The 16,403-nt window shown below is 57.2% G+C and overlaps 1 protein-coding gene across 1 annotated transcript in view; it reads right to left on the bottom strand.

Moving 5' to 3' along the window:
* Positions 1-12,652, bottom strand: part of THBS2 (thrombospondin 2) — a 22,168-nt gene extending 9,516 nt beyond the window's left edge. Inside the window, exons 1-12 of the mRNA XM_021693071.2 lie at positions 12,585-12,652; positions 10,598-11,154; positions 9,329-9,413; positions 6,457-6,653; positions 4,706-4,846; positions 4,056-4,152; positions 2,904-3,074; positions 2,503-2,679; positions 1,648-1,821; positions 1,155-1,282; positions 932-1,084; positions 278-496 (exon numbers count right to left, since the gene is read on the bottom strand). Of these exons, the coding sequence (XP_021548746.1) occupies positions 278-496; positions 932-1,084; positions 1,155-1,282; positions 1,648-1,821; positions 2,503-2,679; positions 2,904-3,074; positions 4,056-4,152; positions 4,706-4,846; positions 6,457-6,653; positions 9,329-9,413; positions 10,598-11,154; positions 12,585-12,636 (2,151 nt within the window). The 5' untranslated portion in view covers positions 12,637-12,652. The remainder of the gene's footprint in view (positions 1-277; positions 497-931; positions 1,085-1,154; positions 1,283-1,647; positions 1,822-2,502; positions 2,680-2,903; positions 3,075-4,055; positions 4,153-4,705; positions 4,847-6,456; positions 6,654-9,328; positions 9,414-10,597; positions 11,155-12,584) is intronic.
* Between the last annotated feature and the right edge of the window lie 3,751 nt (positions 12,653-16,403).

The following is a 16,403-nucleotide window of genomic DNA, read 5'->3' as shown; positions in this document are numbered from 1 at the left end:
TCAGCCCCTGGGGGTCAGCCCCTGGGGGTCAGCACCTGGGGGTCAGCACCTGCAGGGTCAGCCCCCAGGGGTCAGCCCCCGGGGATCAGCCCCTGCGGGGTCAGCACCTGCTGGGTCAGCCCCCGGGGGTCAGCACCTGGGGCTCAGCACCTGGGGCTCAGCACCTGCGGGTCAGCACCTGCGGGTCAGCCCCTGCGGGGTCAGCCCCTGGGGGTCAGCCCCTGCGGGGTCAGCCCCCGGGGGTCAGCACCTGGGGGTCCGGCGCCCCAGCCCTCACCTTGATGCAGTGGTACGTGGCGTTGGTTGCACAGACCAGGTTCTTGTTGGGCCAGCCGTCCAGGTCCGAGTCCTCCCCGCAGATGAGCCCGTCACCCGCGTAGCCCGTCTGGCACTCACACTTGTACATGGGGTCGCTGAAATGCCCCAGGTAGATGCATTCCGCGTGCCTGTGGCAGGCGTGGGTCTTGTCCTTGCACGGGTTTTCAGGCTCACACACCTGCGGGAAAAGGGCTACGTGGTGAGGACACACGGAGACTCCACCCCGCATGTGCAGGGTCTGAGGTGGGCGCTCGGGGACAAGCGCAGGGGTGCAGGGCCCCCCTCAGTGCTGCAGGGACAGCAGGTGCCGGGCAGGCACCCAGAGACTCGGAGCGATGCTCTCTGGGGGTGTTTCCCAGAGGCTCCAGAGCAGCACCGGCAAGACGTCTGAGCCCACAGGTGACCGTGGGCTGTCCTCGGGCTCCTTGCAGGAAAGCTCCGCTCCCCCCACCCCCCCACTGGTCCTGTCGGGGTGGTGGACAGGCTCCCACGGCCCTCCGCCTGCCCCAGGGAGGCCGCCCGTTCTCCTCCACACCCCCTCTGCCCAGTGCCCTGGGCTCTTGCCGACGGATTTACAGCCTTTTCGCAGCACACATGGGGCCGGGCTGCTCACCTGCTTCTCGGTCCTGGCCGCCTCCAGGCCGACGCCGAAGGGCTGGGTCCCTTTGTAACGAGGGGGGCACGGCAGGCAGTGGAAGCCTGGGTTAGTGTTGACGCAGCGGTGGGCTTTGCTCGTGGCGAAGCAGACGTCCGTGACCACAGTGCACTGCGGGATGTGCAGGCGTGAGCCCCGCCCCCGTCTCCGCGGGCGCCCCTCCCCCGGGGTGGGCACCCACCTCATCCAGGTCCTCACAGTGCATGCCGTTGCCCAGGAAGCCCACGGGGCAGGCGCCGCAGGACCAGGAGCCATCAGGGAAGCTGCTGCACTGGGCCCCGGGAAAGCAGGGGTTGGACAAGCAGCCGTCTGCATGGAAGGACACAGGCGGGTTAGCTGGGGCTCGCGATCCCCGAGCCACGTGCGGAAGGACGCCCCGAGGGGCTCAGCTGCAGGAAACTGAGCTACTCAGAGAGGCTGGGGGCGCCCTGCAGAGTCACACCTCCAAGACTAGATCCTGGACGGTACAAACACGGAGGCTACACGGGCACGATGGCTGTCATCACGCAAACGCTCCCTCTGCACCGTGCGTGTCCCCTGTTTACATAGGAACGCTGACGAGCACGGCGGCAGAGCGTCAGGGTCAGGGCGCGAGCCGATCTTTCTTTTCTGTCTTCCTACTCTTCCGCCCTTGGTTTTTCTGCTTGTATGCCTGCCCCCGCCCGCACACCCACCTATGGGGCAGCTCCTCTTATTGCACATCTGATGCTCCTTGACGTCCCCCACGCAGTCCTTGCCGCTGTGCTGCGGTGCGGGGCTGTTGCAGACGCGCGTCCGCTCCCGGATCCCACCGGCACACGAGACGGTGCAGGCTGACCACGGGGACCAGGGGCTCCACCGGCCGTCGACTGCAAGCAGAGAGCACAGAGCGTCAGTGGGGAAGGCGACCTACGCGGGAAGAGCCGGGCGCAGCCGGGGCTCCCACAGGGCTGGAAACTCGGGAAGAGCGTGTGCCGTGGCCCTAAGCTCGGGGGTAGTGCAGAGGGCGGATTTCGGTTAGGGTGGTTTTCACCTCTGGGAAGAGAAATCACACGGGCGCTGGGAATGGAAGCTGACCGCCGGCAGGGCCCTGCGGTGCAGGGGCGCCTAGTCAGGGAAGAGCTCACGTTCATTTTAATGGACAGCTTAAAAGCGAGAGGAAGCTCCCTGCATTCTCCTTTCCGAGGGCTGTCGTGCAGGGCATGAATGGGGCTTCTGGAAGGTCTCTGGGCACCTGCCCCCCGGTCTAGCTGCGCAGCAAGCCGTCCCCTGAGACCCACCATTCCGGGCCATCCACAGGGCCCCCAGAAAAGGGCACACGGAAACAGCTCCCACGGTTCTGGCTGATGTTCCCTTAATCGTGGATGAGCTCAGGCAAGGTCAGAGCCCGCAAGCAATCAGATTCACCCCAAAGCCCGCTTCCAGCAAGGAGCCAGCCAGAGTTCGGTGGTGCCTCAAGGGCTCCATCCCGGTCCCGATGCTGCCGGGCAGGGGTGGCCTGGTCCCCACTGTCTCGAGCGCCCGCTCCCGCCCTGCCTCACCCCACCTACTTGGACATGGGGTGCCCTGGCAGCCCTTCGTCTCGCGGCCACTCCCTTTGCAGTTCTTGCCCCCCATTTGGGGGACCGGCGAGTTGCAGAGCCGGATGCGCGTGATGTTGCCGATGCCGCAGGTCACTGAGCAGGACGACCAAGGCGACCAGTGGCTCCAGCCCCCGTCCTGCCGGACTAGCACACGGACAAGGACAAGGATGTCAGGGCGGCCGCTGCCCCGGCATTCGCTCACGCACAGCGATGGGGGCGGGGAGCACTAGCAGGGGAAGGAGCCTCACCCCGCAGGAGCCCCCGGTCAAGCCTGAGGGGCCCCAGAAACGCAGCCCGTCCCCACAGGCCGCCAGACCCAAAGGCTGGCGACGCCGACCCCGCCCCCTGGCCCCACGCCCGACACTCACTGCGATTGTCACACTTGCCCAGGCTGCACGCCCGCGTCTGGATGGACGGCCCCAGGCAGGTGTTGCTGGTGACGTCACAGGACCGCCCTCTCTGCTGGGTGCCCGAGTCACAGCTGGTGGAGCACTCGGTCCACTCTGCCCAGGGGGACCAGCCCTCCTCGCTGTCCAGCGCTGCGGGCGAAGCACAGCCCTGTCAAGCCTCCGCCCAGAGTGGCCGCGGGAAGGGCCGGCCCGGGAAGGGCCCGCGAGGCAGAAGCTGTGTGCTGGGGAAGGCGGGCGTGCGGAGTGCACCCTCCCCCAAGCCGGGCACCCGGTGGGGCTCACCCCAGTGACCCGACATCCACACCTGGGTTGGCGCTCGGGGCTGCCTTCCCGGGCGGGATGGAGGGGCACATGGGGATGCCCGCAGAGCGCCACAGAGACCACGGGGTCCACCGTCTGCGTGCTGAGCCCCACCCATCACCCGTGTCAGGGAAGGGGGGGCCTACACATGTCTTAGGATGGTTCACAGGAGAGAGTCCAGAATCATGTCTACACGGGGCTTTATGGGACTTACTAAGATTTAGTTTGCTTCCATTTTAACCTCCATTGCTGAGTTACATATGATAAGGAAATGTTCCAATTTGCTTGAAATTACAGGTCACCAAACTTAGCCCCAAATAATTTAAATCGGGACCAGTTAAATGAAAAGGCCATTTCCTGCAAAGAAAGTCTTCCGAGTGAATTACAATTTGTAAGAGAAAGACATAACCTCCTGCGAGAGATCTGGCTGGTGAGTGCAAAACGCACTGCTTCCCCGCGGTTGTGCCTGGCAAGGATTAAACGTCCCAGAAAGCAGGAAACCAGACGAGAATAAGGCCACGGAGCCCACTCTCCACAGCGTGGAGCGCCTCCCTCTAGTCAGACGTGGGCCCTGCCTCTCAGGGTCATGTTGTCGTCTCTCGCCGCGCTCTAAGGCGCGTCAAGCACTCACACGGACACGGTCTACTTTAATATTGTCCGTTTTAACCATAAAACTAACCCCGTGTAGTGGGTAGATTGCAGCTCTCCTGCTCCCGAGTGCGAGGCCCCAGGCCGGTGGCGGGTCTGCAGGTAGAGCCTCAGGCTCAGAGCAGGAGAGCAGGCGGCGCCCCGAGCTCCGCGTGCACTTACAGCGCAAGCAGGACGGACAGCACTCTCCTTCCACAAAGGATGGGCTGGCGCAGGGGGCCGGGGGGCAGGTGATTTGGTGGCAAATGGTTTTAAATTTCTGCAGGCAGAGAAAGGGGTCCGTGTAACACTCCTTTAAAAGAACAAGCACTGGCGCGAGCGCTGCATGGGAAGGGCCGGGAGGATGGCTGTGTCTGTCCTGGCATCACAGACACAGGAAATAAAGGTGGGCCATCCGTGCACCACGGGCAGGAGGGCCAGGTCTGTGCGCACTGTGGACCCCGAGGCCGCCATCAGTGGAAACGGGGAACGCTGACCAAGGGGAAGAGGCTAAGGTACCTACCATCACCATGTGGGCAGTGACCTGCACCCCCCAGACACCGCGGAGCCGCCTGGAGTTACACACGCTGGCCGGCTCCACCCCGGCCGCCTTCCGCCCCCCGTGGGACAGTCATTCACCTCGTGGAGTTCGGTTTCCTTTGTGCAGAGCGGTAGGATTGGCTGGAGCCTTACTTACGGTCAACGCCACCCGCACGGCCCCCACACAGGGTCTGCTGAGGCAGCGGCACACGTTCTGCGGCTCGCCAGGGAAGACTGGGGGTGCGGCCACCCCGCGCAGGGCCCCCGAGAGGAGGAGCGTCCCCGCGCCTCACCTTGCAGGTGCACTTGGTGCAGCTGTCCACCACCCACGTCTCATTTTCCGCGAAGAACCGGCCGTCCTGCCAGCAAGCGGACATGTTCCTCGTCTTAGGCAGGCCACCGATGAGCTCCCAGAGGAACTGGTTATCGTTCGACTGGAAGGTTGAGCGGAACGTTTCAGCATAGATGGATACAACGTACCCACTCACCATGCTCACAGACCAGAAAGAACTCGCCTCCTTGACCGAAGAGCGCCCGCGGTCTGGGCTAGAGCCGCCAGCCCTGCGGGAGGCTCTGCGTGGGCAACACAGCCGCCTGGTTGACGTGAAACCTCCCCCAAGCAGGGTCACGCGGCAGCGACCGTAGCCGGGCAGGCCTGCGGCCATCGCCTCACAGACGGTCGGGAGCTCGCGGACACTGCACGCCTGCCCAGGGGGCTCCAGCCCTGGGGCCGACCGCACCTCGGGGCCCGGCGGCCGGCGGAGCTGGATGGGGAAGGGACCCTCCCGGCCAAGCGCCACTGAAAACTGACACCCAATTTGTGAATTCACACATTCTTCCAGAAATGACGGACCCGGTCTGAGAACGCAATGGCGAGGATGCGCACAGACCTAATTCTTGCTCTCTTGGGGCTACAGACTAGAAGAATGATCAGGTTTTGAACAAAGTCAAGTAAGTGAAAGTGAAACACCCGACAGGTGTTTCTGCCGCTCCCCCCACTGATGCACTGTGGGCTCCCCCCGCACGCAGGGGCTTCTGGGTGGGGTCACAGCCCCCTGAGAATCCCCAGCCTGTGACCTCGGCCTCGAGGCCACAGACCAGCAGGGGAGGCATGGGTCCTCTCTTGCCCCAGAATGCACAGAAACACTCTGTCCATGAGGTCTCGGGGAGGTCACACGTGCCCCACCACCGAATCCAAGCTCAGCAAACTTGCCCCAAAGCCCTTTTCATCCCCTCCTGCCTGGGTGGCTCCTGGGTCTGCGCAGCGAGGCCTCCAGCGCCCCCGGGAAGACTCTCCCTTCGCGTGGTGAGAGTGCCCACAAGAGCAGGCCTCCTGCCTCCGAGTCCCAGCTTCCTGCCCCACGCAGGGTGGGCGTGGTTGGGACTCCTGCCCCCCTCCTGCCCCAGGGCCACATACACGCTGGAAGTTTCCAGAAGGCGCCCAGCCTTTGCCACGAGCCCCTGTAGCCGCGCACGTTGTCTCTACCACCCACAGAGTGGAAACTGAGCTGGCCCCACCCCATCCGGGGCCACGGTCGGAACGTGGCTCCGGGCCCTTTCCTGGGGGGCAGAGGGTGAGAACGGGCACCCCCCCCACCACTGAGCCGCTCTCCAGGCAGGAGGAGACCCCACACCTGCAGACCCTCCAGACCGTGCCCCCTGCCGCCTATCTCCCTTCTCGTGGGCGCCACGATATTCCCGTCCCGAGCCAGCAGAGAGAACATCGCGGGGGGCTGGCTCCCGTCACCCGAGTCTCTGCTTTCTCCCTGATACGCTGGGCGCCTGGCGGGTACCTCCTGCCCGTGTCCTTACGGCCCAGACCTCCACGGCCGGTCCTCGCCGCACCCAGACTTTCCACAAAAGCACCTCCTTCTCCCTCAGAAGTTGAATCTGCTGGGGACACGAGCATCCCCTGCTTGAGAACCGTCCCGAGCACGTGGAGCCCGTGGGCCTCAGTGGTTCAGAGTTCTCTGCCCCCCACCTGCCCATCTCCCTGCCCAGCGGCTCCGCCAAATGCCCCAGGAAGCGGCCGGTCCGCACCCACCACTTTCCGCAGGTTCTCGTGCAGCTCATTGACGATGACGTGCAGCCCCGACAGCTCGGTGATCATGGTGCCCAGCTCCTCACAGGAGCGCTCACACACCTCCGGCCTCCTGTGCGCACCTGGGCCCGCGTACTCGGGGGCCACCTGTGGGGTCAGGTGCAGAGTCTCTGTGGTCTCACTGATGGCATTGGCTTCAGCTGCGGGAAGCACAGGGACGGCGGTGAGCACGGCCTGGCCACACGGAGGTGGTGCCACGGAGAAGGCCGGGCCCACGCCGCGTGGTCGCAAAGCCCACCCAAGAACGGCGAGTGACGGCACCGCATCCATCACGGCCTTGCTGGTAAAACAGGACTCTGCCCACTTGGTGACACCTGCCAACAGCGCCTCGGACAGCCACCAGCCGGGCGGCAGTGACGCTCAGGAACAGGGCGGGAGCGGAAGCCCGGAGCCTGGCTACTGTCCACGCACACGGGGCGGACCTGCGCCCGCAAGGGACTCTGACGAGAGGAGGCGATCTCCTGTGACAGCCTGTTCTTCCATCCCCACCGGTCTGCTTCCCACCACGTGTTCTCGGGAAATCCGCGGCCTCCCCCCAAGCTCCTCGCTTGCCCATTTTTCTATTCCAAACACCCTATACGTTGTCCACTTGCTCCGCGTCAAGGCGGATTCAGCTGTCTTCACGCTAATCAGCGGCTTGTCAGACCTCACCAGCCCTCCCTTGCACTCACGTCCTCTCTCCATCCGCCCTGCGGCGTCCCCTGGAGGGAAGGGCAGATCCCTCAGACACTCAACCAGGGGATCCCCCTCGCTGCCCCTGTAAGCTGCACAAACTCTGGGGTCCCCGCCACAGGACGGGCTAGGACACAAACTGGAAATGGACTTGGGCCAGTCCAGAGAGAGGGGCCGTCCCCCATGGAAGCCAGACCGGCCTAGACGTGGCCGTGCCCCCCACCACGTGAGTGTTATGGGAGTAAGATGCCCTGCATCTCTCGGCGTCTCACTGCTGAGTTACACCTTGCGAACACGATCATTCTGCTGGGCCTCTCGCTGTTGAGGTTTTATTACTCTGTCATAAATCCTTGCCCCAATCACACTGACCTTGGGAGCTCCCCCACCTTGCTGGTTGGACGGGGCACATACCCCACAAACATAAACATACCACTCACTGCACACGGGTATCAGATTAAAAACAGTGAAGCACCCACGAATGTGCCCCGCGGCCCACCACCGCCTGATTTCAGACAGACCCCAGAGCAGCTCCTCAGGACGGGACACCCTACAGTCAGAGAGCCCAGTCCCTCTGACGAGACGCATGGCAGGGTCGCCTGTGGGTAGACCTGGGACCCGGACTAGAGTCCCCTTCTCCTGCTAACGAGGGTGAAGGGTCTCCACACCCCGTGGGGCTCAGCACCTGGAAGGGTGCTCAGCTTTCCCGTAAACACAGCACAGCCCCCTCGAGTCAGGGCACCCCGAGAACCACTCTGTTTTCTCTGAGTCTGTGGAACTTTCCCACGCGGTTAGTGTCAGATGTCCGTTTACTATCCTAGGTTTTTCTGAACTTTTTGCTTTTTAAAGATCACATTCCCCCCAAAAAAGGCAATGGCTTAAATCACAGGGACCAATAGTTGCCAAGTTAGCTGGGCTGGAGACGCAGGGGATGAGGTCTGAGCCCCAGAGGCTACTGCAAGCAAGGGGCTTGTAACAGGGGCAAGCACTACCAAGCTCTCTCCACTCCACTGTCTGGCTAAAAATCACTCTCCGAATTCCTTTCCTGCCCTGTACTTCACTGACCCTCCATGGAAAATGTGCAGATGGATAGCTACACAACCTCTGAGGTGACCCCCGGCCAGCCGAGCGGCGATCCCAGCGCCAGCAGGGCAGACACATGGGGTCCTGGCTCCTACACAGGCCAAGTGCTGCTCCCAGCTCGGGGGAGTGAGGGTCACAGAGCCACCGTTGAGCATTAGACATCACATCCTCCACACTCTGCACACATCGATCGTAAGAGAACGATTTATGTGTCAGACTGTGCAGTTGACACAAAGAAGGGTCTCAATGACAATAACCCACGGGAACCTGAGCTAGGAGACCCAGTGGGCGTCCAGCCCACGGGTAGTCACACCCAGCAGCCATGGACCCCGGAGCCCCAGCTTCTTTACTGAAAAACAAACGAGCCCATCCCAGAGGCATTTTAAAGATTCACTGACATTGAGTTTAAAGAGCCCAGCAGACTGGGCTTCATAAAGTAAATGCTCAAGAACATGTTGTCAAATTACAGCCCAAGGCAAATGCAAAAGGCAATGAACACACTACGTGAGATTATCTGTCAATGGTTCCAACAGTGTAGATGTTTTCATCAATGGGCTTGTCAACGGCTGTGAGGAACGTGAGAAAACCCCCATGAACCTCGTGGGGCAAATATCTGTGGTGTTAGCTTATAGAGTTGGTCTTCACACATTAATAGACTGGAAAATTTGCATGTATTCCTGTTAAAATGCAGGGATTGGCTTTTTGGCTTGTAAAATGGATTATTTTGGATTATTAAAATATATTCAAAATTAATCGTTCAAGCAGTTTATCATTTGCAGATGTCAGCATGTCTAAGTTGACCAGCAAACTCACTCAAAGACAATAATGGCACTTTATTAGAATACTTTTTCTTAAATCCCCACTAGCACCCCCCATGTACACACACCCATGCACACACACAGAGACACACACTCACACATGTACACACATGTATATACACAGATACACACAGAAAGACTCATGCACACTCACACATACACACACACAACGCACACACATCATAGTAGAAATCCATCCAAGACAAGAAAGGAAACATGAAATATGTTATCCAAAGCACACCTACCTCCCTGACTTTGCTGACAACCTTTCTTGCTCAGAACATCTTCCGCTGAATTTTCAAACACTAAGTAGACATTCTGCAGCAAACCCTGGAAATACACATGAGGAGAGAAATAGAGCAGTGGACAAACATCAAATGTTTGAGGCTGAGCCAAGTGACATTTTGAAAATATAAGATGTGATCTTTAAATAGCAAGAACATTTCCTTCCGTGCTTTTACGCTTGCAAGCTTGAGCTCTCTTTATCGTGGGTTATCCCGCGTCCGTTACTGCTGAAGCTTTGCTCTCAGCGTGGCATAGACCTGGGATCTTACATAGGAAGACAGGGGGGTGGCCCCAAGACATGTGTGCTAATTCTGTCTTCCGAACACGTCCAGTCGGGTGCTCTGGGCTGCGCCTCCTCGGCAGGGGACTCGGCTGACTCATGGTTTCTGGCTAACGGTCTCAGAAGTGCCCGTGGTCTAATCACAGACGTGGTCGCTCAAAGGGGAGAGTGCCTTCCACCCCGTGAGCAGTCAGCAGCTCGTTCAGCAGGGCCCACAGGACCTTCCTGACGGCCACCAGAGCCTCGTTCAACGACCGGTGAGGACTCTAGCCTTCTAGTCAAAGAACTGAATTTAAAGACACACTGATTTCCAAAGAAGGCAGGTCTGGAGGAGAGCAATGCCCTGATGCCCCTGTGGTTCTAAACGCTTGTGGCTATAGAAAGATCTTCCAAAAACTACTTCAACATGAATGTATTTTAAGATGAACATGGAGCTATCCCCTCATAAATCAACAGCCCTTTTCCTAAAAAGCGTGACCGTTAATCTGCTTTCCCAGCATCTCAGTGCTAAACGGGGAGCGGGCAGTGGGTTCCACATACGGAGCCTGGGATTGCCAGGACATTGATGCCTCGGTCATCAAATCTGTCTTCAGTCTGGAAACCAGTGACCGTTTGCACAGGTAAGAAAGCACACCTGGGACAACGTGCTCTGCTTATCTATGGCTGAGGAAGGCGTGCACACACACCTGGGCATATGTATGTGTGTACTGGTGTGCACACACGCGGATGCATATGGTATACACACGCGTGTGGTTGTGTGTGCGAGTGTGTACATGCGTGTGCGTATGCACATGTGACGTTTCTGTGTGCATGTCTCTGCGCGTCCGCACAGGGTGGCGTGTGTCTCCCAGGCTGGGCCTGACCTGTTCCAGCAGACAGGCCCTTGCTGGTCCGCTCCCAGCTCCCATTCCCCTGCCTCACGCGTCTGCCGCGACCCTGCCGTACGTACCCTGAAGTGACTTTCTCGCGAAGAGCCCTTGGCCACATACATCCTGCTCTTTTCTGTCTGGAGCTGCTCATAGAAAGGCTCATCCAGCGTGAAGCTGTCAATCAGGTCACAGCCCACATACAAGCTGTAGGTCTCCCCAGTCACCTGCACGGTAACGTTCTTCCACTGGGAGTCAGCCAGGCCCACGTCCTCCAGGGAGATGACGTGCTGGGTGCCGTCTATCCAGTAGGTAAGGTCCAGCGTGTCTGCTGGGCCGTTGGAGACAATTTCAAATTGCCTCTGCGAGGTGCCGGAGCCCTCCAGAGCCAGGAGCGTGCCCCGGGACTTGGGGTCCTGCTTCAGGCTGGCCAAGAGAAAGAACCCCTCCTTTTGCTGCATGATCTTGGCGATCCTGCTGAGGTAATCTGCGTTCACCGGCGGAATGTAGTCAAAGCGGACGAAGCGATAGGCAGGCACACTGGGGTCAGGCCCCCGGAACTGCTTGGCCCCAATGGTCTTCCTGTTTATGTTGCTGATGCTGAAAAGGTTGAAGGCCATGTCCTCGTCCTGGCCACCGGCTGCCGGCGTGGACAGAACAGGGAGGTTACCAGCAGGCAGGGCGAGGGAGAACCCAGGGGGGGATTTTTACACGCAGGGAGCAAACAGTGATTTCATGTGCGACTGAGTCTGTGTGGCCTGGGGTGTCCCCGGGCTCCCCTCCCTTTCTATCAGGGTGCTAATGGCAGCTTTCACGTAAAACCATTATCCTCTCTCTCCGGGCTGCTTCCCGAAGGGGGGCCCCCGAGACAGCTGCTGGTCACAGATCTTGCTTCCATCCTTGACTGTGCAGGGAGCGTGCACCAGAAGGTAAACCGAGCACGTTGTCTAGATTAGCTGGCATTCTCCACAGCCAGATTTTCTCGGGGGAGGAAGCACTGCCCCAAGGTGGGTTCCGCACACCTTCCAGAATCCGTCTCCTGCTCTCCCACCCAGATCCAAACCTTAGGTGGGGCCCTGTCTCTACCATTTGATCCCCCAGAAAACAAGCCTGCAAAGGAAATGGGCCTCGGTCCTTGCTATGGATGCATTACACGTTGCTGTCCTATAAAGATCATGTGACTTACACACGTTACATTGTATCTCTTTATTTTGCAGAAGTATATTCTGCTAGACTTACTGACTCGCTCTGAGACTCTGAGACAGTGGTGGGTCTCAAGTCTGCAAATCAATGGTTTTAAGTCACCATCTGAACGACTGGAAAGAAAAGTGATCGGACCGTCCCAAAATATAACAGTTTAAATAACTGAAAATAATTTACTGAACAGAAATTTTAAACGAAGCATAGCTTTCCATCTACTACGTGGCAAGTTCAAACATTATATTCACAGTGTTGCTGATCCAAGTGTGAATTCTACCACCTTTAATAGAGCCATTTGGCAATACATCAAAAATCCTTAAAATAATTCAAAACTTTGACTTAGCAATTTTACTTTTGGAACTTTTTCTAAGGATATAAACACAAATACTAGTAGAGATTTATTCACAACTGGATTCCTGGTGGCATCATTTATACTCATGATAATGAAGTAATGATGTAGATGGAAATTGGTCTAAAAATTATCAGGGTTATCTTTTGATGGAACATTATACAGTCCTTAAAGACCATGTTGTATGAAAATAAACACATGGGAAAATATTTATGATATATTTTCAAGTAGGGAAAAAGTGGGAATAAAAGAGTTCTAAAGCACCAACCACCTGCAGTCTTACAAATGCAGCATGGGAAAAAAAAAGGCTAAATGTGCACAGCAAATGTTGTGTCTCTAGGTGAAAGAGTATTTTTCTCTAATACCTAGATTTTCCAAAAATAAGTAATTTCTTATTATGTGGACTCAAAAGTAAGTAAATATTTATTGAAAAGAAAGTTCTGGATGTTCTAAGGAATGGCAGTCACGTTACCTGCTGGGGTCCGATAGCCCCAACAACCAGAGACGCTGTCCACACTCACCTTGCAGGCCGGACGAGGCCCAGAGGGCGAGCAGCACCAGCGTCCAGAGCATCCTGCCGTCCACCACCGAACCCTACGGAGGAATCAGACCCCTGTTACACAGGTACACACAGCAGCAACTTTCCGTGTCGGCTGGAATTTTCACTCACATGAACTGTTTGTGCATCACAATCAAAAACAAGTGGATTTGTGGGAAGTAAATGCTAGATAAGAAATTAGCTTTTCAAAGGGGGCTCTCCTGACTGTAGCTAGTTTTTATTGGAGTAGCATGTGTTGACAAAGCACTGTGCTAATCACAATCTCAGTATTCACATTATTTGATCCGCATAATGACCTAGGAGGCAAATACTGTTATTACCATCCCATTTTACAGATGGGTAAATGAAGAACCAGAAGAGTTAAGTGCTTGCCCAGAGCAACGCTGCTGGTGTGAAGTGCAGTCAAGACTTAAACCCAGGAAGCATGAATTTAGGAAAGTATCAGCATTATTTAGAAAATCATCTACGAAGACATCTTTGAGTGAATAGCCAAGAAAACAAAAGTGGTGCATGACTTAAATAGAATAAATATTAACTGTGTGCAGGAGAAGTAAATTTAATTGGTGTATCATAACCACAAAAAAACATAGCATTCTACTGAGCAATCACTTTTACTCGGCTCTTCTGTTTTCCTGCAGGCCTGTTTTTCCATTCTTGAGGATTTTCAGTTGGCGTGGTTCAGACCAGCAGACGCTGGGCCAGAACTCAGGAGAGCTGGACAGAAGCCCGCTCCGCTCTTAACCCCTGCTCCGCTTTGGTGCTCCAGCACCAGCCTCGCATGCTGGCACATGGGACACGGAGGTCCCTCCCAGCAGTAGGCTGCTTCGGGCTCTGGATCCAAGCCAGCGCTGAGACCCCAGCCCCTCCCCTCGGAGGAGAGCAAAGCTCCTGAGCAGCTCAGCGCTGAAGGAAGCCAAGCAGCACCTCTCCAGAAGGATCTGGTGAACTAGAAGCAGCCGTGCTCCTGGGAGGGAGGAGTGTGCCCCAGGAGCAGGGGCGGCTGTGCAGGCCCCTCGGGCCCCTCTGGAGTCTGGACTCCGCGGCATGCAACCTCTCCACAGACATGTCCACTGGCCTGGTTTTTTCCAGCTGCGCATTGCGAGGAGGCGGGCCACAGCGGGCTCCAGGCCATGCCACCGACGCGGGCCTACTCAACCTCCCACCTCAGCTTCGTCACCTGCCGAATGAAGAACGGTCGTTTGAAGCGTCCACTGACAGGGTCACGGGGAGAACTGAGCTAAGTGAGTCCGTACTGTAAAAGGTGGGCGCAGCACGGCGGACACAGGCGTTTGCTGAATGCCCTGCACAGCTGTCCCCTGGACCACTCTCTCCGTGACTTTCCAGCACAGTAGGGATGCCGCTATCTGGCTGCTCGAAGGGCTGAGGTCCCGAGGAAGCGCTCTAGGGAACTCAGAAGGACACCCGGCACTCAGTGAGCACCCGTAAGTGGTCTCAGTGTCAACAGTGGTGAGTGCATCCGGAATGCCCCCCGTGTCCCCTTGACCAGATGCGTGCTGTCCGTCCCCTGCAGACACGGGGTGATGGCTGGCTCTGGCAAAGGTGGGCTCCCTCCAAAATGCACTTTTTCGAGGTCTGGAGGCCCAGCTTCCTGAGTGTCGACTTAACCAGAGTAACTCGAACTCTGTTACTAACAAAACCAAACCTCTGGTCCCCAAAAGAAGAGTGTCACCGGGTGTCGGCACTCTGGCCAAATGAGTGAGGGGGTCACATCTGGTCTCATGGAGTCATGGCAAGACCAGGATTGGCCGGGACAGTCGCCCCACTTACTACGTGCTGTGTCCCAGACAACACGCAGTACAGACACACAGACGCACGCTGTCCTCGCTGGGCACTTGACTTCCACACACTCTCCGTGTGTTTACGGCTCTATTTTTTCCAAAGAAAGACTTTCAAAGACTTTCTGCAGCAGAATGCAATTACAACACATAAAGGTCTTTTACAATTCTTTTATATCAGCAATCAAAGCAGCAATAACTTTCCTAAGTGAACTCTAGTTCCGTCTCTCAGGAGGGACAAGATCGCGTAGGAGCCCCCCGCCCTGAGCCCCCCACCCAGCCACACAGAAGCCTCCTGCAGGGACTCCCAGGCCGGACCTTCCTGTGCAGACCGGCCCCCACTTGCAACCACAGCTGGATTCCAGGGTCCTCACCCACTTGGTCCATTATCCATTAATAACACTCAGAGACACTTCTGAGCTATTAGTGATGTTTAGAGTCGGAGCCTCTATAATCTCTCTGATCGTGTTTTCACTCTCTCAGGAGGATTTTTCTGGAATGCCTCCCACATGGTGCCCCGTCCACGACAAACGCTACTGTGGGAGCTTCTTACCCTGTAGCTGAAAACACGAGCCTGTGCCCAGGCTTGCAGGCAGGTACACGCGTGAGCGTCACGAGGACTGCCAGACAGGACACTTCCCCGGGGCTGGCTCACGTCAGCTCTGCTCGCAGCAGGGAGACAGGGTCTCAGACGAGCCCCACCTCACGTTATCAATCTATGTGGCACTTTCTCCTTCTCCCTTCTCAGAAAGCAAAACAGCCATTTCCAAAAATTAAAGTACAATGCAGTGACTTTTGAATAGTTGTATAAAGTTCTTACCTGGCACGTGAAGCAGCTGAGGCGAGGGCTGAGGCGGTGCTGGGCGCCGGGTCCAGAGGACCAGGTCTGCGGCGTGCAGGAGGCTCAGCTGTCCCTGCAGACGAGCTGGGGTCGGCACCTCACTGGCCGCCCGGCAGCAGCGGCTGCTTTATATGCTCCACTCTTCTGGGTGGTGCTGTCAGTCAGACACGGGAGGAAGCACGTTTAATTCATCCTTCGAAGGAGTGACATAATCCCCCTCCGCTCTGCGCACCTGGCACACGGTGTTGGTACCGCCCCGCTCCGGCTGGCCCTCCAGCTGGGGACGGCAGAGGAGGAGCCTCGCAAGAGGGGGAGCAAGCACTCACTTTCCCTGTCTTCTCTCAGGAAATAAAATGCTATAAATACAACCAGCAAGATTGTCTGGAACTCCCCTTTTTGCGGAAGAGAAAGATTGCAAGTTCCAGTGTTTTGAATAAGTTTCACATCAGCCAGACTGAGAAGGTCTTTCTAAACCAGATGAGTCACAATCATTAAGATGCAGAGCAGTCTGCTGGTGGGAGGAGTCGACGTATGGATGAGCCTATCATATGGCTGAATTCATTTATCATGTGCAAAATAAATCTTTGACTTAAGAAGAAGTCGGAAACTTTTATTTCTGCAGTTAGATGACTGAGAAAGAGGAGAGGGAGGATTTATTTCATCCAAATCCTGCACCGGGTGCTGTCTGGACCCCATGGGAGGCCTCCCCTGTGGGCACCCAGGACGGGGCCACATCCCTCTGGCACTTGATCCCCAGTGGTACAGACAACCCATCATCAGCGTCCACGGGCTCACTTAGCGGGACAGCCTGCAGAATAAAGACTCAAGTATAATAATAGTGGCAAATGTCAGACACCCTGCCCCTCCCCAGAGCTCAACATCACCCACAGCAAGTGTGGACAGTGGTCAGAGGGAGGAGGCGGACAGAGGGAGGAGGAGGTGGACAGAGGGAGGAGGAGGTAGACAGAGGGAGGAGGAGGTGGACAGAGGGAGGAGATAGATAGAGGGAGGAGGGTGTGGACAGAGGGAGAAGGAGGTAGACAGACGGAGGAGGTGGACAGAGGGAGGGAGAGGTGGACAGAGGGAGGAGGAGGTGAACAGAGGGAAAAGGAGGTAGACAGAGGGAGGAGGAGGTAGACAGAGG

This window comes from Neomonachus schauinslandi, chromosome 8 (genome assembly GCF_002201575.2).
Source record: "Neomonachus schauinslandi chromosome 8, ASM220157v2, whole genome shotgun sequence".
Classification (NCBI taxonomy): domain Eukaryota; kingdom Metazoa; phylum Chordata; class Mammalia; order Carnivora; family Phocidae; genus Neomonachus; species Neomonachus schauinslandi.
Note: the sequence above shows the minus strand (reverse complement) of the source record. Positions and strands in the feature narration are given on the sequence as shown.